The sequence below is a fragment of the Pipra filicauda genome, unplaced genomic scaffold, assembly GCF_003945595.2.
Source record: "Pipra filicauda isolate LSUMZ 115617 unplaced genomic scaffold, ASM394559v2 scaffold487_size526621_pilon, whole genome shotgun sequence".
Classification (NCBI taxonomy): domain Eukaryota; kingdom Metazoa; phylum Chordata; class Aves; order Passeriformes; family Pipridae; genus Pipra; species Pipra filicauda.
The window spans coordinates 334,019-360,218 of record NW_024104628.1 but is presented as its reverse complement, the minus strand read 5'-3'; the positions used below and the strand labels follow the sequence as shown (position 1 = coordinate 360,218).

The 26,200-nt window shown below is 44.0% G+C and overlaps 2 protein-coding genes across 6 annotated transcripts in view; one reads left to right on the top strand and one right to left on the bottom strand.

Annotated features, from left to right (window-relative positions):
- The window catches only part of POU2F1 (POU class 2 homeobox 1), a 127,689-nt gene that overhangs the window by 98,573 nt on the left and 2,916 nt on the right, over positions 1 to 26,200 (top strand). For 3 of the 5 annotated variants that reach the window (XM_027722190.2, XM_039386485.1, XM_027722208.2), the window contains exons 13-16: positions 1,854 to 1,959; positions 2,389 to 2,734; positions 3,512 to 3,600; positions 4,769 to 5,404. In XM_027722190.2, coding sequence (XP_027577991.2) covers positions 1,854 to 1,959; positions 2,389 to 2,734; positions 3,512 to 3,600; positions 4,769 to 5,079 — 852 coding nt within the window. In that variant the 3' untranslated portion in view covers positions 5,080 to 5,404. Of the gene's footprint in view, positions 1 to 1,853; positions 1,960 to 2,388; positions 2,735 to 3,511; positions 3,601 to 4,248; positions 4,662 to 4,768; positions 5,405 to 16,392; positions 16,465 to 26,200 lie in introns of those variants that run through there. The other 2 variants (XR_005565498.1, XM_039386486.1) reach the window with 2 other exon arrangements.
- CD247 (CD247 molecule) overlaps positions 18,380 to 26,200 on the bottom strand; it is a gene marked incomplete at its 5' end in the record, with an annotated part of 50,166 nt that continues 42,345 nt past the window's right edge. The window contains 7 exon segments of the mRNA XM_027722262.2: positions 18,380 to 18,445; positions 19,909 to 19,950; positions 21,350 to 21,406; positions 22,445 to 22,480; positions 23,198 to 23,281; positions 24,210 to 24,263; positions 25,578 to 25,684. Coding sequence (XP_027578063.2) covers positions 18,380 to 18,445; positions 19,909 to 19,950; positions 21,350 to 21,406; positions 22,445 to 22,480; positions 23,198 to 23,281; positions 24,210 to 24,263; positions 25,578 to 25,684 — 446 coding nt within the window.

The following is a 26,200-nucleotide window of genomic DNA, read 5'->3' as shown; positions in this document are numbered from 1 at the left end:
ATTCCACCCTCATCACCGTAGTAGCTAATATCTTCCAGTACTTCATTAAACCATTAATTTTGGTGATGTGTTATTCTTTCCCCTCATCCTTGTCTCAGGGTGTGTGCATGCAACCTTTTGTTTCAGGGGAAGGGATGTGTTAAATGTACTTAATCTCCTTTTCTATTACTCTTTATTTTTTCCCCAGTTGCAAAGCAAGGTTGCATGCCTTGCTGCCAAAGCAGGGAGATTTATGATAGTGTGTTCTAGGAACTGTGCAGGTTCACTCAGACTGCAACTTAAAGAAGCTTTCCTACAGTAACTTCCCTGTTATAATCTGCCACTGTATGTAAGAAATTGAGGTGTGAACCATGGTCTCCCTTTTATCAGTGATGTTTCATGAAGCATTTTTACTCATTGTAAACCTCTCCTAAGACTGTGCTACGGCTCAAATGGATGTTCCAGCCCTGCTGCCCCCAGCCTTCACTGACTGTGTGCTTTGTTGATTCCTTGTGTCAGCTCTGGAGATTGTGTCCATAGGATGCTTGGGCTTAGTCTACTAGTTTGACTGCAAATTAGCCATGTGAGGAACAATGATGAATTTTCCATATGGCTGGATAACCAGTGTGAGTTGCAGCCTGGCTGCACGAGGGCAGGGGCCCTGAAGCAGGATTGGAGGGGAAGGCCCCTTTTGGTGGCAGCCTGGTTTTGCATTGGCTGAAGTCAGTCACTGTGACCACGGGGTGAACTGTATTAATTCTAGGTCATTCCCTGCCCTGAAATATGGATTGTGACCTTGGCCTTAACTGCTGGGTGGACAGATGACAGATGCGACATCTGGGCCGCGTTAGTGGGAGGTGTGCTGTGTATCCAGCTCCTCTTTATCTCATGCACTATTCCAGATAGGCAGAAAGCTTTTAGGTCTGTCCCAGTTGCCCCAGTCTTGTTTAAAATGCATGAAGCATTTGATTCCCTATAAGAGGATATGCAGCATGAGAGATATTTCTCTGATAATAAACTTAAGGTAAGAGAAGGGAAAGGAGGAATGTTTTAACCTATATCCTTGGCTACATTCTCTTGGGCAATTCTAAAGGATTCATTTCTCTCACTGATGTATAACAGCCTTCAAATATTACTGTTGGACACCATTTGTTGTCCATAAAAAGTCCTTTCTCTCCTTATATTTCATTTTTCCTCATAAGCTGGTTTCTCCAGCCTTAAATCTTTCGTGTTTATTTGTGATATCTTCAGTTTATTGTAGCTTTCTTGTAATAAGCCATCCACAAGTGAAAACTGCATTTGTATGTTTTAAAATCCAGAGATCCTTCCTCTGGCACAAGGAAACTTATCAAAATGAAGCTTATAGTTTGGTCAAGTAAAAGTGAAATGTTATTCTGCTTCTCCGTGTAAACACATTACCCTAAATACCTTTGGTAATGCTGGCATCGACATAATTTTATCATAGAAAGAGATGTGAAGCTGAAAAGATGTTTAAACAAGAAAAAGAATGCAGAAAAATGTATTTTGTAACTCTTTCTATAAGAATGACTCTATTTAAACAAGGTGCTCTCCTCGAGGGGAGGCAAAGAGAGAGAGAGAGAAAGAGAGAGCTAACTTGCAGTCTTGAGACAATATGGATATATCTCCTTTCAAATACTGAGTTATTAAGAATAAAGATTGCTGGTAATTAGAGAAGGTATTATGATTGTTCCACTGAATGATAAAGTAATGGAAATACAAAAAAGTTAGTTCATATGCAGTGTTTTCCTTGATAACTTCCTCAGCTGAGGATGGGAAGAAAGAAATCCAGCTCTAGTAGCTAACTCTGTCTGTCTTTGAGCAGTTGAGCAGTTTTATTCGTTTTTGACCTCCAGGTGGCAACCACGCCAAGCCTTGTGACTAGCAGTGCAGCTACAACCCTGACTGTCAACCCCGTGCTCCCTCTGGCCAGTCCTGCTGTAACTAGTCTGTCAGTCACAGGTAAGGGCTGATTTCTCCTGACACTACATCAACCTCTACCATTTTCCCCTTTTTATTCTTAAAAATACCATTTCGTGTTGATGACTGGTATCCCAGGACATTCTTGTCGTTGTTCCTTGTTGTTCTGCTAGGAAACTTTTGTCTTTGTGACCAGTGAGTTGACTTTTTTGGGGATAAAATCACAGGTGATGCTGAAATGAAACACTCTGTATTCCATTGCTGGCTTCTAGAGCTCCTCAGCCTTCTGCTGGGAAGTGTCACTTCATTGTAGTCCAAGCTTTTCATTTGAACCCCTGGTGATTCTTGGTACTACAGAAATGTGTGTTTGTGCCTCTCTCAGTTGGGTGTGCAGCTCTGTTCAGGTGGGCAGGGGGTTCTGTTTAGCCATATCTGTGTTTTGTACTGATCTAACCAGAATCAATCTTCCAGGCACAACAGAAACCACCTCTAACAACACGGCAACAGTGATTTCAACAGCACCTCCAGCTTCTTCAGCAGTGACATCACCCTCCCTGAGTCCTTCCCCTTCTGCCTCAGCCTCCACTTCAGAGGCATCCAGTGCCAGTGAGACCAGCACAACACAGACAACCTCCACTCCCTTGTCCTCCCCTCTTGGGACCAGCCAGGTGATGGTAACGGCATCAGGGTTGCAAACAGCGGCGGCAGCTGCGTTACAAGGAGCTGCACAGTTGCCTGCAAATGCAAGTCTTGCTGCCATGGCTGCTGCAGCAGGACTAAACCCAGGCTTGATGGCATCCTCGCAGTTTGCAGCTGGGTAAGGAGGAATTTTGCACACCCCTTCTTGGTGAGGTGAACAGAAGAGGGAAGGAGGATTCTTGGGATAAATTGCTGTTATGTATCACTGTTTTCATGGTGATTCTAGTGCCATTTATCTCAAATTCTGAAGGTTTACTCATAGGTGGTAATTTGCCATTCCCATCCACGTACACAAATGTTGTGTTCGCTTTAAAGGTGAAAAAGCTGCATTGCAACAACGTTGTTATTTAATAAGTCATTCATCCACTGCAGAGCTTAAGAGCTGCAACTTACCACTGAAATATAGAATCTGTCCAACTAATTGTAGAATGGAGAGAGTGCCTAGACCCACTTCACCCCTCTGTATTCATTTCTCCATTATGAGCAAGAAATTGTAAAAGATGCACGATTGTTGGAGTTGTAGGTTTAAAAATGTTGCTCAGACAGATGACTCTTGGTCTCTTTAATTCCTCTTGGTTTACAGATTTCTTATCTCAATTTGGGAGAGGATGATAGCTCTCTAACAAGAGGCACTTTCCCTAAAATACTGTACAAAAATATTTTACAGCAACAACCGATACAAGTCATGTATTTCCAGTGCCTGTACTTGTCACTAATCACTCATGGAGGGAAAACTAAAATCAACTAAAAATAGTCCTTAGTCTCTGGTCTTTCCTTCATCCCCTTTTTTTTTTTGATTTTAAATATGATGATGTATTTATGAACAGTGACAACCTTTCCTAAAAAGTAACACTCTTTCCCTTTTCTCCTTCTTTTGTGATCTTGCTTCCTGCAGAGGTGCCTTACTCAGTCTCAATCCAGGGACATTAGGTGGTGCTCTCAGCCCAGCCCTGATGAGCAACAGTACACTGGCAACTATTCAAGGTCAGTAGTGTTCCTATTAATGCATCTCTGTCATACAGCTTCAGTTTACAGGCTTTGTTTTTCTCTGCCAAAGAAGAACACTGACTTCTCAGCACTGGACATAAATTTTATAGGAGTTGAGGTTTTACAAAATTTAAATGTGTATCACAGAGATAAGAGCAGGTGCAACTACAGAAAGGAATCAGATGTGTATGATCTTAGGGTGATTTACAGGAGGCACTTAAGATATTGAATGTGTTCTAGAATTTATTTTGTTCTCCTCCCCTCATTGGCCTGTGTCTCTAGCAGGTTGGAGATTTGCTTTTTATAGCTCTTCTCTAGTCTGCTTGAGCAGAATTGCACCATTCTGAGGTCTGTTAGGAGGGCAGTTCTCAGCAAGTCTTGATCCTGAATTCTTGTCCTCTTATGTATTTAAAAAGAACCTACAACAAAGATCCTGCCTCCTAAAGTCCTTATGGAGAACTTCAAATACATAAATCCTTGTTTAGAAGAGTAAAAATTTATTTTGGGAGTGCCAGACGTGGTCAGAAGTTACCACTGACTTCAGCAAAAGTTGTTCTCAGTTCATGGTCTATCATAGTACAGGAGGTCTAGCTAACCTGTGTGTTCAAATATCTCCCAAACTAGCTGAACAAATCTTGTTTCCAGGTTACAAGAAAGAACCATTTCATAAAGCGTCAGAGATAAATTTAGGAGATCATAATCTGAGGCAGACTGAACACTAGACCGGTGAGAGTAAGTTGCAACAGTGTTTGGTTATATGTCAACATTCAAAATGTTACAGTCAAGGTTACATGACCTTCTTCTTCTTCTGATAGCTGTCATTTCACAGGAACACTCATCTCAACCCTTTCCAGTGCAAGCTGGTGAATGTACAGGCTCTCTTTGACAGGAAACATAGATCACTGTTGTGCTTAAAGGTCTGAAGAAAGGCACAATGGGGTTAGCCCAGAAGCAAACAACAGAGGCATTTTAGTGTCTGCGAGGTCTTGTCTGATTGTTATTTAAAAAATGAACAACCTATGATGAGACAGCCGTCGTTAGTGGTGCGCAGAGCAAAGGTATCAGAGAAAGGAAAATGCAGAGCCCCCTTGCTTTTAGGCACATTTTGCATTGTTGCTTACTGCTAATGTTATCTCCTCCCTGCTCGATTTTTCCCTTTTTTTAGCTCTTGCATCTGGTGGCTCTCTTCCAATAACATCACTGGATGCAACTGGAAACTTGGTGTTTGCCAATGCTGGAGGTACCCCTAACATCGTAACTGCCCCTCTGTTCCTGAACCCTCAGAACCTTTCTCTGCTCACCAGCAACCCAGTTAGCTTGGTCTCTGCAGCTGCAGCCTCCGCAGGGGCCTCTGGACCAGTCGCCAGCCTTCACGCCACCTCCACCTCAGCCGAGTCCATCCAGAACTCTCTCCTCACGGTGGCCTCTGGGAGCGGGGCCACGTCCACCACCACTACTGCCTCCAAGGCACAGTGAGCCGGGCTGAGCTGTGCTGCCAGCAGCCTGTTTCACTGTGCGGTGGGATTGGCTGCCAGCAGGGTTTATAAACTGAAAATGCGATGGGCATCCTCTCACCGTGTTGCTGGGGACAAGAGAGAGAGAGAGAGAGAGAGAGAGAGAGAGAGAGAGAAGGAAAAAACAAAAAAAAAGAAAAATAAAATAATAAAAAAAAAAAAAAACCAAAAGCGAAACAGGAAGGATTTAAAGCTGGGACAGACATTTGCCTAATTTTATAATAAACACTGTCTTTTCAGGATCGCTTCATGGATCGGAGAACTTTCTAACCAAAAATGTAAAAAAACAAAAAAACAAAAAAAAAAACCACAAAAAAACAAAAAACCATAAAAACACAAAAAAAGTGAAAGGACTACTTATCATTTCCAGCAGTCACAATGACAAGTTAAGGTGGGTTATCAGTTCAAACATAGGAAGGGGATTTCTTGGTTCTTTTTGGTCTAAATATCTTTCTTTTTTAATTATCATTTTATAGGTCTGTTGTACAGGCCATTATGTCATACAAGGTGTTTATAATCGTATCAATCATGTTGGGGGTTCCTTTCTTAACTGGTACAATTTAGGCAGGCCTGTATTACTGGTGTATCTCTATTATTATTATTATGATTATTATTATTATTATTTTTATATATATAGTTTGGACGCGTTTGTCTTTGCTCCTGGATTATTTTCAGCGAGCTCCCACACCACGAGGGGGAGGGCGGGGGGGTGGAGAGGAAGAATGGAGCACAAATAGACTTTCTGTCCTAATCTTCTGGGAACGTTCTGAACAGTTTCCTCATCCCTGAATTTGTCTAATGCCTACTCGTAGGGGTCAGAAGGATTTACGTTCATCGTTTGTGCAGGAGGCTCAGTGTAGCAGCAGAGATCATTGTGTGCAAACTTCCAGGCTGGTCTCTGCTTTTCAAGCAGAGGTAGGAATTAGTTCTGAGCTGCATTTCTCTCAATTATTAAGACAAAATGGCCAAATTCTGCTCTGAGCTTTGTGTGCTTGGCTCCTTTCACTTCAGAGAGCGGGATGTGACCTCCCGAGGGCAGGCTGTGTGACGTAGCGATGGCTCTTCTGTTCCAGTGATTTCCTTTGGCTGTGCAAGAGCACACACAAATGTTTTAAAAATGTCAGATTACCCAGGCTAATTGGCAGTATGTAAAGCAGCATTTACAATTCTAAATTCCCACCAGGTGAGTTGGCACGAGATTTCAAAAGGTCGGATTCTCCCCATTCATAGCAATATTCCTTTTCCGATGCTTCCAACGTCGTATTTAGGAAAAATTGTCCCGTAAAGGAGCGCTTCTGGCTGCCAAACACAGAAGCCAAGAATATGGGAGCAGAAGTTGCCATTGTTGATGCCAGCACAGCTCTGGGGCTTTGCACACACCTGAGTCATCTCATGTGGTCTCTGAGCTGCGGCGCCGCTCGCCGAGTAAAACCGGGAATAAGCGTCTCCAAGCGGCACGTCGGGGTCGCCTGTCACTGTCACTGCCTTTGCAAGGTCGGTTCTGATCCGTGTAGCAAAGGGATGTTTTTGTGGATGAGGAAGAGGTGATGAACTGTACAGAAGTTAGATCCGTATATTCTTAAATATACAATCCAGTATCTGAACCAAAAAAAACAAAAAAAGATTTTTAAAAAGAGAAGACTGGATCACTGCAATGCAGTTCACTTGGAACTTTCCATTCCTGATGGATTTAAAGGTTTCTGCCATGTGTATAAAACTAAATTACTTTTAGCTAGTGAGGATATTAGAAGAGTCCCTTTCCCACCCACCCCCCTTTCTTTTGTCACCAGAGTGTCCTAAAATAATGAGCTGATGCAGCTATATTCATTATTTTGATGATTCAGGGGGATCCTGGAGCTTCTCATCCAAGATCCGGAAGGCAGCAACTTTAAATTCTACATATGCTTTGGTTTGTGACCTGAGCATGTGGGATTTGTGTTTGCACTCAAGTGGCAGAACCCCTTATCTCTCCCCCCACCGCCATGATTTTGCTCTGTTCATCTCTAACTCTCCACCTTCCTGTTTTACTGATATTTAAACCAATTACCCCTAAAACTTCAAAACTAGTGAACTGCAAGCAGGGAAACTAACAAATGTCCGTCCACCGTTTCTTATGTGTTTTTGATTTTTTTATGTTTTATTTTTTTAAAACTAAGCTTGAACCAAAGTCAATTTCTAGCAAGCTGCTGTACTAATGGACTAGTTTGTATAAGTGCAGTTCAGATGCAGAGAGGCGATAGATGCTACTGACAATTTCTTTTTCATTTGTCTTTTGTTTTTATTAATTTTATATAAAAGTTGCTGCTTGTTTTTAATCTTTTTTTTTTTTTTTGGTAATTTGTGTTATCCTTGGGGCAGACTCTTAACTTGATTTTAATTTGTTTTCTTTTATTTGATGTGTAAATAGAATGGCGATGTCAGAGGATTGTTAATCCAACAGGTCCCACCTTTATCCCCCCAGTGTGGATGAATCTAAGTGTTTTTTATGTGTCTCTGTGTCTTCAGGCTGTGTGGGAGACTTTTAGGGCTATGAATAATACTGCAAAAGTGGAAATGGCCCACAGTAATGTCTTCAGAGCAGTAACAGATATAGCTGGGTGAGCTTCAGGGAGGCAGGGGAAAAGTAGAAGAGGAGATGCTGGTACCCACTATGTTGCCTGGAGGCCATAGCATGGACTATAGTTTCTACCAAAGGAATGCCAAGTCCTTGGGACTTGTCTTCAGTGAAGTAAGAGGATGGGGAAAACTGCAGCTATAGCATTGGTTCCTGGCTCTGAAAGTTCCTGCTTACTTCCAATGCCTGTGCAAAAGTACAATTTATCAGGAAGGTTTTTTTGTTAAAGGGAGGATACTACTGGTCTTTTCTCCAGTGTATCCTCTACTCCCTAAGGGGTTTGTGGTGGGGGGGGGGGGGCACGGTCCTTGCATATATCTAGGAAACACAAAGAAAGGTGGGCCTTAAATCAGTGGAAAATCCTCTTTCCAAAGTTCAAAGAGACTGTGCCATTAGCTGTCTGAATGAGTTTTCATGTCCCATTCTTGCTGGTTTGTGGTTGGGAGAGGGTCTTGTTGAGTACATATCTGGAACACTAATGCAGCTTGGATGGTTTATTTATTATAAAAATCTGCTTTTTTTCCTGACTACCTTTGCATTGGTCACATGGCTTTGGTGTGAGCACCTTATACCCCCTTACCCTCCTCCTCTCTACCCCATCACCTTCTCTGGGGCCCAGATTCCAGGGAATTTCTTAGCAAGTCTTTTTCTGAGAGAAACTGGAAACTCAGTAACCACATATCCAAGAGAGAGCTTGGTTTTGCTTGCAAAAGCTGACATGCTACCCAAACAGGACATATCCCATGGCATCCATTGCCAGTGTGCTCTGATTCATTGTCCTAAAACATCCCTGTGACTGACTGACTGTTGTTCCTGGAGCCTGCTTTTTGTCCCTATCAGTGTTTTTCCTTATGGATGCTGGCTACCTCTGGCGTTTTGGTGAAATATGGAAATCAGATTGGCAGGGAATGTACATCTGCCTAGTTAGAGCATATGTGTTCCTTCAGAGCATGAAAATGTGAGATCACGTACTATAACTTAGCAGAAGTTTCCTTTGAAATCATAATCATGCTGGCAGCAGAAATTGATGCATCTGAAAAGAAAGGATAACAATTGTATACAGGCCCAGTAAATATGATCAGAAGGAATTTGATGGTGTTGTTGGAAAAGGATAATAGCATCTCCTTTTCAGAGCTCCATGTCCCTGTATTTAAAGGTGAGAGGGTTGCTTTTCATAGTTACAATCATGTCACAGTACACATGCAGGAAAAGAGAAGGTGAAAAACTCTCTCATTACAGATGAGAACAGTTAGCTCAGAAAGCAAAACATTTACAGAGGCACAGATACAGAAGGTCAAGAATAATTTAGAAAATGGCTTCGGGAGGAGGTGTAGCCTGGTGATGACATTTTTTTCTGATGTTAAGAAAAACATGTTTTGCTTTAGCACACTTTGGCTTTAGCACACTTGATCTCCTCAGAACACAGTAGTCACCATAGAATGATTTATGATTTATGAAAGTACATACAGATGTGGCTGCTTACAATAGTTGTATCTGTGTGTTTAAACCTCCTTAAGAGGATTTATTTTGTTTCTGAGTTACTGTGCAGTATGTCTTAGTCTAAGTACATTTTTATCATGTTACTCTGAGATGGTGTGTATGTAGATATACACTTCTCTTGGAACTATTACCTAATGTTTCAATGCCACTGTGTTGACACATTTCTGCAGTTGAGTTAGTAAAGGATGCAGGAGTGTTAATTCCCTAACTCTGTCCACATTCCTGTAAAGCAACATTCTTTAAAACAGAAATTCCCTCTTTTTTTGTTACAAATGGAGCAGCACAACCGTTACAGCTGGAATCATAACACAGATATTAAACTTAAAACGACATTTACCTTAAATATTAATATTTTCTTAGATAAAGATTTACTATACAAAATGATCTTAGAGAAACAAGTAGCTTCTCATGATCATTGGAGTGCTTTAGGACAGACATAGTAGTGCATCTACTCTGAGCTTTTAATGATACTTGTTTTCCAACTGGAAGCTTAAAATTTAGATCTATTTATTGCCGTGTTAACTCGATGAAGAATCACTGTTCCCTATTCATGTTCTGCTCGAAGTGGTTAAAGCATGTTTATCCACAGGGCCTGGGTATCCCTGTTGGATGTACACCTGACTGTTGCCTAGGGTGGAGCGTTACCAAAGGAGTAAGCTGGCGTGCTGCCCCCACTGTGTTCTCACACAGCCAACTCAAATTCCTTTGTATTTTTGCAACCAGTACATCTTACCTGTCCCTCCCAAAGTACTATAGCAATACAGAATTCAAGATACCTTCCTTGCACAAGTTCTACCCTTTTCAGTTGTTGAACCTAACCTCCTGTTGCTGCTTGTGAGTTTTTCCTCTTCTTTCCAGCAGGGAAGTCCCCTAAAATACTTTAAAGATATTTGACAGAGGAGGATTCGTGGAAAAGTTGCTGGCTCACTGTTTGCCATTTCTTAAAATGTTCATATCTTTCTCTCTGTGATCTGAACAGTACCTGGTTCCCTCTGTGTCAGTGCAAGCAGTTTCAGTGCTTTAGGAACAATGAAAAGCAATTCCTCTGCTTGCATATCTTCACATATGAACACATGAAGTAACACATGGAAAAAAACTTGGTATTTTTTCAGCTTGTCTCTTTTTATTTGATCTGTCTGCCACTTCTCCCAGGATACTCCTTTTACCCCCGTGGGATGCTTGTTAGGAGGGCGTTAGGAAGACTGCACTGTAATTAGAAATAGTTTAACTGTGGGAGAAAAGACATCTTTTAGTCAAGTAGGCAAATAAGGTCAGCATGCAGAACGTATCAGGTACTTCTTTTCTGACCGAATTCCTAAACCCAGAGCAACTACTGAGCTTTGGCTCGGGGCTGCTTTCAACTCCGTCAGTGATACCCTGCTAAGAACCGTCCATAACTGGAATAGTCTGGGCCCCCTTCCTCCCTCCTTCCCTCCTCCCCTCTCCCTCCTTGTTCCTTCCCCATCTTCCCTCAGCAAAAGGTAGCACCATACAGCTCTGAGAACAATACTTATGGGTAGCAGCTGGCTTCTGGCACCTTCATAAAATACCTCAGCATAGCTTAGCATTGTCGCAGAACTGGTTTTAAACTGAAAAAAATCAGAAGAGAAAAGCAAACTTTATAAATAGTGGAGATAATTCTAGCTGTAGAGTTTAGTTGAACTGATGTTTATTATGATTGATAAACATGATTATGCTGTATGTATTTGAGATCCTGTTTATAGGTTACAACTTTATAGGGTCGGGTGGGGGTGGGTGGATGTTGGGGGCAGAGAAGGGGGGTTGACTGTGTTAGAAGGAAAATGTTTGCTCATAAATTTTTTTCCTTGTATCTGTCTTGCCAAAGGAAACATTTTGTCGCTCCTGGGTTTGGGATTGTTGTTTGGTTGGTTTATCTGTGGTCTAATCTGCAGCACAGCACGTGGTGGCATGCAGGTTACTGATGGGGTTGCTGTTCAGGGTCCTTTCGAGTGTGCGCACACTTCCCTCCCTCTTGGCCTTTCCTTGCCCTTCACTGGGATCTAAAGATGAGGCAACACATACCTGGGAGGCTCGGGGGAAAGGAGATGGCTGTACTGGGTTAGAATCAACCTCGGTGGTGTAAATCCGTTCCAGTTGAGTTGCTCCAGAGCTGAACTGGGTCCATTGTGTTTAACTTCGGGAAGGGACAAGAATGGTTGTCGCATCTTAATCTTATCTGGGAGAGCAAAAGTGAAACAGGTTCCTTTTATCCCCCTTGTCTTGTTACTGAATGTAGGGCTTGTAGTGCTTGATAATAGGTGGAAAACTTTTTAAACACTTCCTTTTCTAATAGCAATGCTAATCCTGTCTAGACCAAAAACTATGAAAGAAAAAACCAAACTGAGAGGTGAAAGCTAACCTACTCCTAACACCTGGCTGGTCTGCCTGAAAGGGTTGAAATACTGTGAGACGGTTGTGGGAGAGGAGCTTTGAGGTGTTGTTGGCGAGGCAGTGGGTCGTTCTCCTGGCCTATGTCTTGGTGTTGCGGTGGGAGTAGCAGAAGAGCGAGTGGTTGTTGCCTTGGGAAGGGCGTTGCAGCCCACTCCAACCGGACTCCAAGGCTCCCTTCCCGTTTCCCCTCCAGGCTGATGGAGCAGGGGAAGAGGGGAGGGGTGTGCGTGGGTGTGTGTGCGAGTGCGTGTGTGCGCCTGGCTGTGTGCGCTGATCCAGAGAGGTGGGTTTCTAAAGGAGCTCAACTCCACTGGGGCGGGAGAATTCCCAGTGGCCTCGTAGGGAACCAAAGGCACTGATAAGTTGTCAGCTCTGCTGTTCTCAGAGCGGGTAAGAGGAGAAGCTGGGTGGGGGTTTTTTGAGCTTTGGGTCAGTGTCCCTTTCTCTAAGGACCTCATCTCTTTCGGGTACTCCCACCTTTTCTGCACAGAGTTGCTTTGGCTCTGTGAAGACAAACAGTATGTGGGGTTTGCCCAGTGCTGCAGGTCTTAGGCTGATGTTGGGATACAGTCAGGGAAAACTGTTTCTTTCCTTCAAATGTGGAAGCAGTGTAGTCCAAGGTCAGAGTCTGTTCAACAGCTTTTGCATATGGTCTTTCTCTTAGGGGAGGGACCTTGAAGACTCCTTTCTTTGCTCCCCAAAGCAGCCTTGTACATGTTCATGTATTGTGCTATTGGGCTGAGCTGTTTTATCAGTGAACTTGGTGAGCTCTTGTGAAGAAAGGGAGGGAGGAAGGGGGAGAGGCAGGTTGTCCAGCTGCTCTTCCTCCGTACACCAATCGGGTTGCAGAACTTCACTGAAAGCTTTACTAATAGAATTGTTGTTCTGACATTATGTAAAAGTGGTATTAATATTGTGTGACTTTTCAAAGAGCTAGTTAGATTTATAGATAGTAATAGGGATATTGAAGAAATGACTTCTCAAAGAAAAGAGCACTTGGAACAAAAGAAGTGGAAAACAAGGTGTGCTTTATGGAAAACAAATCTGAGGAAGGAAATGAAACAGCTTGTGGGAGGCGAGGGAAGATGATACCCTTTGGCGTTCCTTAGTGCTGCTGAGGCTCAGCCCCAGAACTGGAACAATACCCCCTCTGCCTTATTTCATCTCTCTACCAAACAGGACATTGTCAAGTAGCTCAGACCAAAATGCTGATCTGTCTTAAATCTGTGTTGATCTGCTGGTGAATATTCTCCGGCAGAGCTTTACATAATACCGTAAGATACTTAATTTATCACGTTAGTTTCCCCTTTCCTCCCAAAATTGTCTTATCATGTTGTAGGCCCCACTTCAGGATTCACACTGCCTTTGCTGAATTTTGTAGCAGCAGCTACTGAAGCCCCATTCCCCTAATGTCGTTAACTTCGTGTGCGTTCAAAGCCGGCACGTTGCGGTGCTTTAAAAACCCGAAATTATTGAACAGTGGGAATCCTGAGACCTTGGGAATGGCACGCCAAGGGGCAAATCGTGGAGATCGCACGACCCCCTTGGGAAACAATTTAGGAACAAGAGCACCCGTGACAGTGTCCTGAGAACAAGGCAGTTGAGACAAAACCTTTAGTTCTTCCCCCATTCACTCTGCATGTGTCGGCCTCTGTGACCCCGGTGCTCCCGGCACCTGAGCGAGTCCGAGGGGGAAACGCAAAGCAAAAGACTTGGAGATCAGGGCCGCTCCCCGCGAGTTCCCGGGGAGCCAGACTGCGCCTCCCTGCAAGCCAGGGAAGGGAAGGGACCGCTGCAGAGCCCCCCGCGGGTGGCTTGGCGAGGGCTGGAGCAGCACTGGGGCGCCTGGTGTGCCAGCGGTCCGTGGGAAGGACCTGGGCAGGAGCTTCTGCGTCCCCGCCAGTGCTGTTGTTCCATTTCCTTCCTCTGTGGTAGTGTCTAAGGCTAGGTGTGAGTAGGTGTGGGGTGTTTATCCGCCACAGGTACAGGAGCTGTCGTATACCTCATTTCTAACTCGTAACTGAGTAACTTGCTTTAACTTTCTCCAAACCCCACAGAGTTGCCAAGTCTGCCCTCCCTCCTTTGATTAACACTGAACTCTGGCCTATAGCACCCCGTGACCTGCAACCTGGGGAGGTGACCCCCTAACGCCTCTGAATGTCGCTGCTTAAAAGCTACTGCAAAGTGAGGGCAAATTGCAATCTTATCTTATTTCCTTTGGTTACAAGGGGTCCTCTTGATTAGTCTGTGAATATCCATCCCCTCCCCTCCACTCTCTGCGGAAAAGGGCCACCCGCGCTGCCTTTTCCCACCCCGGGGCCACACTGAACTCCAGGGCCCCGAGGCACTCTCAGCCCAGTGCTGCGTACATGCTACTCACTTTTTAACATGACCAAAAAAGAAAAAAACAAAGAAAAAAAATAGAAATCTCCAAATATTTAATTTTCTTCTTTATTATTTGACAATCCTGTATCCCTTCCCCCACTCCCCCACCTGGCCAGAAGCTGCATCCTTAACCCGGTCCATCTTTATTTGAATGTAGTTCCCCTACCCCCATGGGAAAGAGAAGCTTTGTCAGGTCACGGTGGCTGCTATAAGTCGGGAGGGGGCGGTTTCTTTGTTTTGTTTTGTTCTTTTAAAATTTCCAGCCAAAACCAAAGATTTCCTAATGATTGTATAAACTCAAAACAAACAAACAAACCAAAGACAAAGGGCGTCTTCAGCACCAAGCCCATCTGTGAGGCCGGTCTGGCCAGGGCAAGGGTCTCTGCCCAGCCCGGGGCTCCGAAACACCCCAGGAAGAAATTCCCTGCTCCAGGGTGAAATCTGGGGCGCAGGCGCTGGGAGGGGGCGGCTCGGGGGGGCTTCGCAGGTGGGTTGAGGAGCTGAAGACTTGGGTGCAGGATTGGCTGCTCTGCTGGGTGCTTTAACCCTCTGGGGGCTGGGTGATGTTGATTAATACACGCTGAGGTGCACTTCTGAGCTTTCCCCCCCCCTTCACTGCTTGGAAGAGGCTGTCCTGTTGTGAGAAATCCCTGAAAGAAGAAGAAGCAGCTTTTCATTTCTCCTCTAGTTCCTTTTTTCTAGATTTCTTTTTATTTTTGCAGCACCACTGTGCAACTATGCATTGTATTTCTCAACCTTTTATGCTAGGTAGATGCCTGTGACTTTTTAACTTTTGGGGGGGGATTGCAAATGGAGGAACTTTTTACATGGATCTTTTTAATCTCAGTTGATTGGGGGGTGTTTGGTTCTAGGGTCATACAAGCTCTATCCCAAAGCAAAATCCAAATGTTAATATTATTAGCCTGATGCAGATACCAAAGATAATTTCTTTCCTGCAGAACCTTAGACTTGTGTATTAAGTACGATTACCCAGCACTTGCATTAGTCTAACCTCAGTAATTCCAAAGCTTAGATGTATATTTTGGTATATTTCTGGGATATTAAAAAATTGTCGTTTAAATTCTTGTTTGTTTCAGTGTAATGCTCTTAAAGTCATAGCATGGAGATAACTGAACTTGTCCTATTCTTAGTAGTTTGAAATAATAGTATTTTTGTATGTTTTGGGTGTGTCTATGTATGTATTAACATAACAGTTTTCACTGCCTAGGTGTTCATAAATAATAAAAAGAAAAAAAACCAACTGCAAAGGGTTTTTAAACTGTACATAATATTCCATGAGGAATTTCCACCAGACCGCCAATTTGGATTGCATTTTCACTGATGGCCGCTCCCAACTGGGATTCTTTCTTTGTTTTTAAAGAGACAGCATGTTCTTTTTTTTTCCCCCATTGACCTGAGGTTCTTTCTCAGTGTAAAGGGGTTTTCACTGTTTTTAAGGGATGGGCCAAAGAGGAAGTTGCTTAAATTTTATTTAAAAAAGAAAATAATTATTTAACATGTTAGTTTGAAAAGTACCCCTTTGTATGAAGAATTGAGAGTGGAAAACCAACCCCTTTCTTCTAAATCCGGTTATAGTTTCCAAAGAGGTGAGGATTTGTGAATGTCTGGAGCATCTGGGCAGTCCCTTTTTGCTTTTTTTTTTCCCTAAATAAGGCAAGTTTTCGGTCCTAATGGTTTCACTGCTCTGTGCAGCTGCCTGCTTACACTGGCTGGGAGTTTTTTTTTTTTCTCTTGCCCTTCCTCATACACTGCATTTATACACTTGAGGTCAGCAGAACACTTGAAATCAAGGGCCATATGGGAGTACCCTACCCAAACCCAACCCAAGCTTTTCTTGAGACTGAAATGTGAGAGTCCCACACATTTCAAAACCTTGCTGATCACACTAAGGGTGAGGAGGAAGGCGAAATGCTGTCTCTTTAAAGATGTCCTTTATAATTATTATTATTATTATTATTATATTATTATTATTATTTTCCCAGTGGTTGCCTACAGATAGCTGTAGGCATTGAGAGATTGTGTAGATTACAGTAAATCAGAATGAAAAGGTAGATTTTGTGTAGATGCATTTGTCTGCTGTAATTTTTTATATATATTAAACTTACTGTAATTGTACAGTTAATTTCTGTTGTAAACATCATTAAACCATTTTCCAAGTGTTTTAACATGTATGCACTTGTTTGTAGTTTTTGAATGTATTAGGGGAGGTGGATTCCCCTTCCCCCCATGGATCAAAGTGGGCCAGAAGATTGGTCCTTCGTGCCCTTTGTCTCAAACTGGAGGAGACAGAACGGGTTTTTTGCACTCTGCTTGAAGCTTTTCTTCTACTTCTCTGTTTATCAGCTCCTCTCCTAAAAGCAGAAACATCTCCAGTTGCTTCTTGAAGGCAAAGAGGAGACTCAGCTCACACCTACGGTGAGTGTCCCTGAAACAAGTGTTGGATGCTTTTGAGTCAAGATATCAGTTTATATATATATATATATATATATATATATATATAAAGAGCATAAAGGTGATATTTTTTTTCCCTAGAGAATTTCATTCCTATTGCTTAGTCGTTGGTATTTTATGGCTGCCAAAACTTGTGATTTCTATATCTTGCAGATACAGTTGTGATTATTTAAAAAGAGAAAGCTGTTTTCAGTACTGTTTGTTCTTGCATTGGTGTTTTGTAGTAGTAACTTTACTGTAATTTTCAAGTCAGGTGGCTGAGGTATCACCCACTTCTCTCAGATTTTTTTTTGTCATTGCAGAAGAACAGTAAGGGATCTAGGAATTTTTTTTTTCCCCCCAAGAAACATTCGTTACCATCTCTCAGTTTACTTTTTTTTTTGCTCTAATTTATTGGAAATATTCTTTAAAAGCTACAAGCACCTACTGCAGGTACAGTTTTACTGCTGAAGATGTAAAACAACCTTGTCACTTGCACAGCAGCAACTTCAACAAGTTTTTCTGCTGCTAACCCACCCAGTCCCTGAAAAGAAGACATGACTTCATCCGGGCAGAACTTTTGTTCCCACAGTCTTGCTTTAGCTCTGCTTCTTCTGTAAGACTGACAGAATGAGCTGGTCAGCTCCTGACCCGAGGTAAAACAGGGTTTGTTTTGCTGGGCTGTTTTTGTCCTTGCTGAGTTCTTGCAGGTGTCATTGTGCAGCCTTTTAAGTCACAGGCAAAACTGAGGCTGCAGCAGCAGGAGGTGAGTGCCCCTCTTATAATTGGGCTTGGGGCATTTTACCAAAACCCCATCCCACTGCTCAGGGTGTGTTTAGAAGCTCCTGTTGGAATATTGTCCTCTTCAGCCTCCCTGGGAGATGATGCTGCTGGGTGCAGGTCGGTTCAGCCGGGCTGAACGTGGCAGCTCACGAGCTCAGGCCCTTCTCACAGCTGTTCCCTGCACGCACAGGGCTGCCACTGCCTTTATTAATTCATCAAAAGCACGTTGCATTATTGACCTAGAACCTCTTTGGAATCACACCTGCATCTTTTAGAGGTAACCTGATGATAGACTGGTTTGGAAACTGGATTTGCGTTGGCTTTTATACAGTTTCTGTTGCCCAGAAGTGATATATGGGAGTCCATCCTCCTTGTTTTCATTGTAACAGGGGTATCATCATCTGCCTTTTGAGAAGTCTCTCATGCAGATTACCTGGCTCATATTTAGCTCCAAGTGCTGGCTGAGTGGCAGTGCCATTGCTTGATCTTTTCTGGGAGCTCGGTGCTCACTTTCTTCATGTTGAAATGGTGCCAGTCAGCCTCTGTCCTGCACTACACTAACATCACGTGACTTTTTACAATTAAAGGGAAAAAAAAAGTAATCTGGAGCAGTTTTTTAAAAACTGAAGCAGTTTTTTAAAGGCAAATTAAAAGCAAAAAGTGTCAGTCTTAAGATAAATACCACAGGAAATAACTACAGCCCTATCTTTACAAGTTGTTTAAATGCAATGAAACAATAGTTACATGTCATGATACCCCTGCAAGGCAAGGAAGAGCTGTGAAAACAGCTGTGTTTGTTAGAAAGTGTGGTCTGGTCCCAAAACACAAACCTTACCAAAAAAAAAAAAAAGAAAATCAGCCTAATAACCACTATTACTGGAAACAACTTTACAGATATGTACATTTTAATAGCAAAAGCTTGCAGTTGCATGATTCAGGAGGAAAGGGAGAAGGGACTGGACAACTCCAGACATGCTCCCTCTGTGCACCAACCAAAGCAGGTTATTGCACGGAGAAAACACGCAGTGCTTGTGTGGGATGAAAAAGGCTTCTCCTCCTCTCCCCCCAGAGCCTGTGGGCATCTCTCCTTCTTGCCCATCCCCTCTGTGACTCCCACTTAGCGGGGGGGCAAAGCCTGCATTTGAAGAGCATCATAAGTGTCCTTGGTGGCTGCACTGAGTCCCTGAAAAAGAGAAAAAACAGGTGAGAGACGAGTTCTCCCTAAAATTTACCTCAGTGCTGACTGGCCAGCCACAGGGCAGCAGGGGCTCCGTAGCATAATTCTAATTTTTTTTTCACCTGCAGAGAAAATGAGTGATTCCATAGATTTTGTGCAGTGCCAATAGCTACCTATCACTTACCTGAAGGCAAGGTACATTTTGAGTAACTCTTATGAACATATGACTACAGCAGCTCATCCTAACTGGTTATGAAGATCTTTAGAGTGCATTTTATTCGCATATTATTAAGACCTAACTGATGCTAGAGTGAAGTAGGGTAACAAAATGAAGACATCAAATCATGAACTTTGTTCTCTGGACTTCTCTTTGATTTGGAAAGGAAGTCAGATGCAGCTCTAGGTAAGTAAGTTGGCAGCAGAGCTTCAGATGGCTGTGAACCCCGGGAAGCATCCCCTCACGGTCCCTCCTGCCACTCCAGGAATCCTTTGCCTGCCAGCCTGCTCTGGTGAGTCAGCTGTGACCTGTGTGTTACAGATCCCTGTGGCAGGGATGGGAACAGCTGCTTCAAGAGCAAGGCAGTAGAAGATGCAGCAGAGTTGCAGGTCAGCCCAGGAGCCTTCCAGAGCAGAGAGAACTGGGGCTTCCAACAGAGAGGATCTAGTGAGACACCTGGTGCCTGCTTGTAAAACTTCCAGCTACCCTTCACTTCCCTGCTATGAATATTTAGTGGTGTACTGAGAACACTAGGAGGTTGGTGCTGCTTATCAGGCTCCTGTGATATCTCAGTAGAGCTGGGCTTGAAGAAAGGTACCTTTAGCTACAGAATCACCATGTTACAGAAAAGCTCCCTGGCATGTGCTGCAACCTGAAGATCTTTTTTATATGTATTGTATTTTTGTCATTTTGAGACGTCAGTGGCAATGTACAGGCTACTACAGAAAGTAAAATGCATTTTGGAACAGTTATGCATGGTGACCCAGCTAAGGCCTCACTGAGGGACTCCTTGCCCTTTGTCAGGTGTGTGCAACACTGAACCCCCCCAGTGCACCAAGGGACTGGAGGTGCTGGGCAGCCTGTGCTCTGTGCTATAGTGAGGGGCCCTGAACCACTGATGCCTTGAGTTACAACAGCTGCTTGGCAACCTGAAGGTTTCCATTTAAGCAATAAACAGTTTGGAGGCAGAATTCTGTGCATCATCTGCCACAGTCAAAAGGTGCTTCTCCAAGGTGTAGGGCCATGGAAATGGTTCCTACCAGGGCAGGAGGTGTATTTGGAATGTGCAGCCACTTATCAAAGTGCCATCAGTGTGGTCTTTGCCCTGAATCTCAGTAACTGCCCTCAGAAAGATGCTTTGAAAGCTCTGTTCCATCACATCCCACTGACAGTGCAGTTGGATATGTAACTACAGGCTACAATTAACCCATGAAGACAGATGAGGGGAGCAGCTGCTGGACGTGTTGCCTACCTGGTAGACACCTTCATTGCCTTTGCCTCGCCGCCTCTGCTGCTTTGGGAAAGAAAAACAAGCACAGATTAATGGGTGTTTTTCCTTATCATGCAAAAATAAAGAACCCCCTGACTTCCCCTGTCCTGTACTGAGGGTTGGCAGCTGTGCTTGGCCTGGACCTGCTCTTCACAAAAGGGAAAACACCTGATAAATCTGGACCAGTAAAAGGAAATTATTTTGGTTTGCTGACATATTTTCCTGTCATACTGTTACAGTGCTGCTATTCCTTTGATTAATCGGATGTATAGAAATTTGGAGGCATTCCTATAGACACTGACTATTTAGTATTAGACAATCAAAAACATGTGGCAAGGAGTAGTGCCTGCTACAGTTACAATTGCAGCAACCTCTTAAATGATCATATATCTAGAATGGGACACGGGTTTTGGTGTTCTCATCCCTCCAGGAACAGAAACATTCATAAAAACACAGTGCAACTTTATAGACCCATAGTTCATGAACAGAGCTTGACTATGGCAAAGGGGCATCAGAACATAAAAGGGGAGGGGATTAAATGTCAGTGTTACTTCAGCATTTCTCAGCACTAAACTTTGCTTTGAAATGCCCCTTTTTTCATGTTTCAGGAGGAAATGAAAGGTTATATATATATATATATGACATTTTGACATAATATAGAACCTCTGTAGGTCAGAGCAATTTTTCATGTTGCCATAAACAAGTGTCCCCAGATGGTTTGTTTTCAACACAAGCTCCCCTCCCCCAGCAGTTTGTGCACAGAGCAAAACCTGTCCATTTGCTGTAGCTGGAGATACGACTGGTGTGTACCTTCCTAAATGTTTGAGAGGGGAGCTGGGGGAATGAGAATGTGTCCCCCATTCCTTATCTGAAGGCAGGCCCAAGGAGGAGCTCGCAGGTGGTTTCCTGTGCCTGTAATGCCATCCAGGCTCGGCAGCCCATGGAGGGGGAACGGTGAACCTCCAGCTCCCAATTGCTCTGGAGGAACGTGCTCAGCTGCTGTGAGTTGCTGGGCCACAGACATTGCAGCACTTGACAACAGACACTCCTTCAGCTACTCCTCACCCATCTCAGGCCCTCTGCCCGCTCAGCCAGGGCAGCCAGCAGAGTTTTCTGTCCAAAAGTTGGAATGTTTTCTGCTGACGTTATTCAGCGCGCCCAGGGACACTGCTGGTGTTTGTAATGCCAGTGAGACAAAGCTGCCTGATCTCCACCTGGGTTTATGGCTTCTCTAAGACCAGAGCTACGTGTCTGTCCTGCTGCTGCACTGAACTGGTTACTACAGGAAACAGCTCCCAGCTGTAAGTGGGAGTGCTGTGCAACAAGGACACTGCCTCATGCAAGGGGCTGCTCCGTAAGGGAGTAGCAATGAAGGATTTCTCATACTGGGAAAAATTTCACCAGGAAGGAAAGTAAAACTCACCTCTCCCTTCATTCCGATTTCACTGTATGCCTCACCCATCTTGTCCTTCTGCAGTGCCTGCAAGCAGAGAGGGGGAAAGAGTCAGCTTGTTTCTAGAAAAGCCAAGCCAGCCCCTGGGTGACCACACTCCAAGCCTCTGCTTCTGGGACTGCTTTGCCTTCAAAACTTCAGTCTGTTCCAGAGAAGAAGGGATAGCAGTGCGACTTGTCTGATGTGCATGTAAATAGATGCTATATGTGATGAAATCTATGTAGCATATCAATACCACCTCATCTCCAAACACTTGAATATATCTCTGCTCTCAGCCAAGTCATTTATCTAGATGAGTGCCATACACTACAACCCCAAAGTAAAGCTTTAAGCAGCATTTGTTCAGGAGACAAACCCGACCATGAGGCTCAGGCCCAGAGAAAAGGGAATTCTTAACACTGCAGGGTGAAGATTAAGAAAAAGGAGCTCTTTCTTTCTCCCTCCATGTGGGGAAGCAGTTCCCAAACACTTACAAACCAGCTGTGATTAGTGTCTGACTCAATAATGATGGAGGCCAGCCTTGGAAACAAGCTCATTTCTCAGCAAGAACACCCGGAAAGACCCGAGTTAAGACATGGTCATTAACATTAATGTATCAACCCTTTGGAGCACAGACCACCACATCTAGCTAAAGTCAAATCAATTAAAGAGCTTCCTAAGAGGTTCCTAAGCAGCCACTCTTAGATGCACTGGCACTTGGCCTTTGCCAGAGAGCAGTCACAGAGGCTGGAGAACAAGCACATAAAATACTGCAGCACTGATGACATGGGATAAAGGTTGGTTAGTCACTAATGGCTAACATGAAGGGATAAGCAGGTGTCTTGATCCAAATTCTTTTCCACATCTCCCCAGACAGTCACTGTTTTTCTCTTATCACAGAGAAGAGAGCAGAAATTTTCTAGCCAAAAAAAAAAAAGGCTTGGGGGGATTTGTTGTGTAAGAGGAGAAGCCTTTGAAAGCAGCTGTTAAATTTGAACCAAAGCTGAAATTGGGTAGAGGGGGAAAAGGTCTCCCATGAAACAGAAACTCCCCTTTCCAGCCACCCCTCCAGCGCTCTCTACTCACACTGTAGACAGTTTCCTGGGGATTCTTTCTTCTCTGCTGTAAAACAAAAGAAGAATGTTGCCCACAAGCTGCACCACCAGCATCCCCCTCCGCTTTGTACGTGCCTGTGCATTTGCTCTATGGCACAGCTACGGCTCTGTGGACTCGCCCTGCCCATCACAGCTCATCTTGTCTCCCCCCACAAGGCTCTGTTCGGGCAACTTGTTCTCTGGAAAACTGATTTCCTTTTAATAATTGGTAAAACTTAGTTCTTCTCTGCTCAGTCCCTGCCGCTGTCACCTGCGGGCAAGCCCTTACACGCCGATGCAGGAGGTTTTTCCCTCCCTTTTCCTTTGAAAGTGATGGGCTCTGCAGCAGAAACGATTGTTTGGGCCGCTGCTCCACTTTGTGGGCGCTTGTTTGGCAGCAGCACATGCAGCGAGCTCTGGTGGAACACCCACTGCTGCCTCGCCTGCTCCGCATCCGCCCCGGGCTGGGTGTCACTTCCTAACCCCGGCTGGCTGCAAAAGCTCTCAGCAAAGTGCCGGGGGGGGGGGGGGGCAGAGACCAAAGGGCAGGGGGAGGTTTGCTCCTCTCCCCCCGCGCTGCCAACTCCCCAGTTACGACGCGGATCGTGTCGTTCCCTCTCCAGGAAGGCACTTGTGCTCAGCAAAGGCGCGGCGAGCGCCTGCCTGCGTGTCTGAGCCGCGGTTACACACGAGATGGAAGGGACCAGATTAGAGGGAAGAAGGGGCACGTGTGGGAGGAGGTTACCTGGTGTCTCCCGCCCAGCTCAGGGTCTGCACCTCGCTTCGCCCCCAGAACATCGTAGTCATCTCGGTGCCCGCGAGTCAGCTTCTGAAACAAGAAAGCAAGAAGCTCGTTATCATGGACGTGATAATGAGGTAATAGATCTTGACTTAACACAGGAAAGAAAGGGAACCCAGCTTGGTTCACAAGTACTGTAACTGAGCTAGAAATTAATTTTACTCCTTATTGCAACTGTCAACAAAAATATCTACAACTAAGCCATGGAAATGACAAACAGTGGTCTGTGCAGCACAAAACTACAAGCTGCTGCATCAAGAACATTTCTTAAATAAAAATGAGTTGAAAATCAGAGAGTGTGAGGAGGAGGGACTGACTTTCCTGCTTTCTCTGCCACTGGAGAGTGAAGATCCATGAGCTTTGTTCTTCTTGCAGAGCAGTTGATCTAAATCTGCATCAAGAAGCTGCAGGAATTTTATGGCCAATACAATTCTCAGCTGGGAACGGTTACCTTAGACCAGGGCAAAGGAGGGATTTCAGGTCAGCATAACACAGCTGACAGAGTGCTATTGAAAAGGTGACAGGCTACACTTAAACTGAAAAATATTGCATTAGTGTTCATACATTACACAGTTAAACAGAACTCACAGCAGGATGTGGCTATGGCCAAAAGCCTGAGAAAAAAAAAATTAAAATCAAAAGACAACTAGACATAGCAAAACTAGCTAGAGTTTAACGCTGCCATGAGTGAGCAATTTAGTTAGGAAAGACAGGCAGGATCTTAGTTCTGTCCTCTTTCAAGTCAGGAACCTACAGCCCAAATATCCATCTACCATCTGGCCAGACTGGTGACAGCAGAAACTGCCCCTGTGAGGTTTTATCTTTCTTCTTGTATAGCCTGCTCATTAGCTGGATCATCCAAAGTTTTTCTAACCTACAGGCAACTCACTATTTTATAAGTGCCCGAAAAGGTCTATCTGGGTAACAGATTTAGAAACAAAGACCAGCAGTTACTTACATTGTACGTGTCATCCTGGCCTGGTCTCAGCTGTGGTTCAGAGGCCTGGCTAAGCTGGAAGAGAGACCAAACCATGAGCAGAGAGACAGTGGCTCCCTTCAGTCCTTTCATTCCCTCTCTCCTATGAGTTACTCTCATCAGAAACAGGGCAACCCCATGGCACTGATGGGGCTACAGGCAGTACAAGCCACTGCTGCACTGGCACTTTTATCCCCACACCAGGTTGCTCTCAGCAAAGTCATTTTACTTGCACATAACACCAGTTCGCAGGTCAAGGCACCTGGGTTTGTTCCCTGCACTCCCCCCCTCAGATTTTGTATCTCCATTCTGTTCCTGCCGCAGTCCTGTGCCATCAAAAGTAGCTCCACCAGGTTATAAAATCACGGCTGCAGCCTGTGTTAAGGAAAACTGGGTATCTGGGGTTGCTGCCGAGCATAAGCACTCCAGCAAAAGTGCTGCCTGCAAAGTTCCTGGTGTTCTGCTGTGCTCCCCTCAGGAGCAGCACCTGTGATGCCACCACAGTGGCATGAGTGGTGACTAACTAGTGGGTAAAGGATTTCCCTTCTGTAGCTACTCTGGTTCAGCTGCTCACACTATTTATGGGCGGCCAATTGCTGAGCCAAACTTTCAGGTAAAAAGGGGCAGTTTTAGGTCACTGAGAGCAGCTACTCTGTGTTCTAGTCTTTTTTAAAAAACCCATCCAACTACATTCTGTATTGCTTTAGCCTTCTTGAGTTATTATCACGTGTTAAATTTTTATTAAAAGTAATTCTCTAGCTGTGTTTATATTCAGGCGTAGAATCGTGTTTGTGGCAATTACAAACTCCTCTCCCGTGGTTGTTTGGGTTATATCATCTGCATCATCATGCTCATACTATCAAAGATGTCTGAATTATTGAGACATTTTAATACAGCCTTCACAAGCTGGTCATCTATCCTGAACTTTCTGTATATCCCTTTTCAATGACAAAGCAGCAGAAAATATCCACATTGTGCTTGATCAGGCATTTCCAAGAACAATATCCAGAACCTCTGATGGCATCCATAACTGTAGCATCAAAACACTCTCATATACTCTTCCTCTCCGTTCATGAACCTTTGGAAAGAGCTTTCCCCAGGTTGCTCAAGTGGACACCAGAAACAGAGGAAAGTTAAAAAAACAAAACAAAACAAAACAACAACAAAAAAAACCCAGAAAACCAAATCCAAACAAACAAACAAACAAACAAACAAACAAAAAAAAGGAGAGAGAAAATAAAACAATAAAAATGTCTCATTCTAAGAGACTTGCTTGCTCTCCACTCCCACTTTCCAGACCAGCCTGACTAGTTTGCACCAGCAAAGCCGTCTGTGTTTGGTTAGACTGACCTTGGCTTTCACAAACAGCGCTGTCATGACGACTGCGTAGAGGAAGAGGAATCCATCCAGTAAGTAGCAGAGTCTGGGATCTGTCAGTCCAAGAACTGATGTAGCATCTGTACAGAAATATCAGATACATCAACAAACAAGGCCGTTGGTACCACTGGGTGCTTGAAGGCATAAATGTGGGAGTGCTGGATAGCTCTACTTGAAAAAGTAACCAATATGAGGGCAAATGTCCCTTTGCAAAGGAGATGGAATTCGGAATATAAGAATCCTGGGATTAATCAGGTAGAAAAGAACCACGGGAAGTCCAACCCTCTCTCTAAACAGGGTGAGTTAGACCAAGGATTGCTAACACTGCAGTTACTGCAAGAAAGCCTCACACAGAGCATCTATTTTCTGGCTTCTTTTATATTTCTGAAAAGAATCTCCTGCAGGGATTCATTACTGGTTGGGGATTCCTTTATCAACTAACTCTTGAGTGTGTGTGAGAAAACACATCTGTTTGGAAAAAAGTTTTAGGGAAGAGCTTCTTAGGAAAAAAGATTTGTGTTAAATGTAAAGAGAGATTGACACTATCGTACTCAGTGGGAGACTCAGGCTGAAATCACTACTCTGTTTTATTTAGA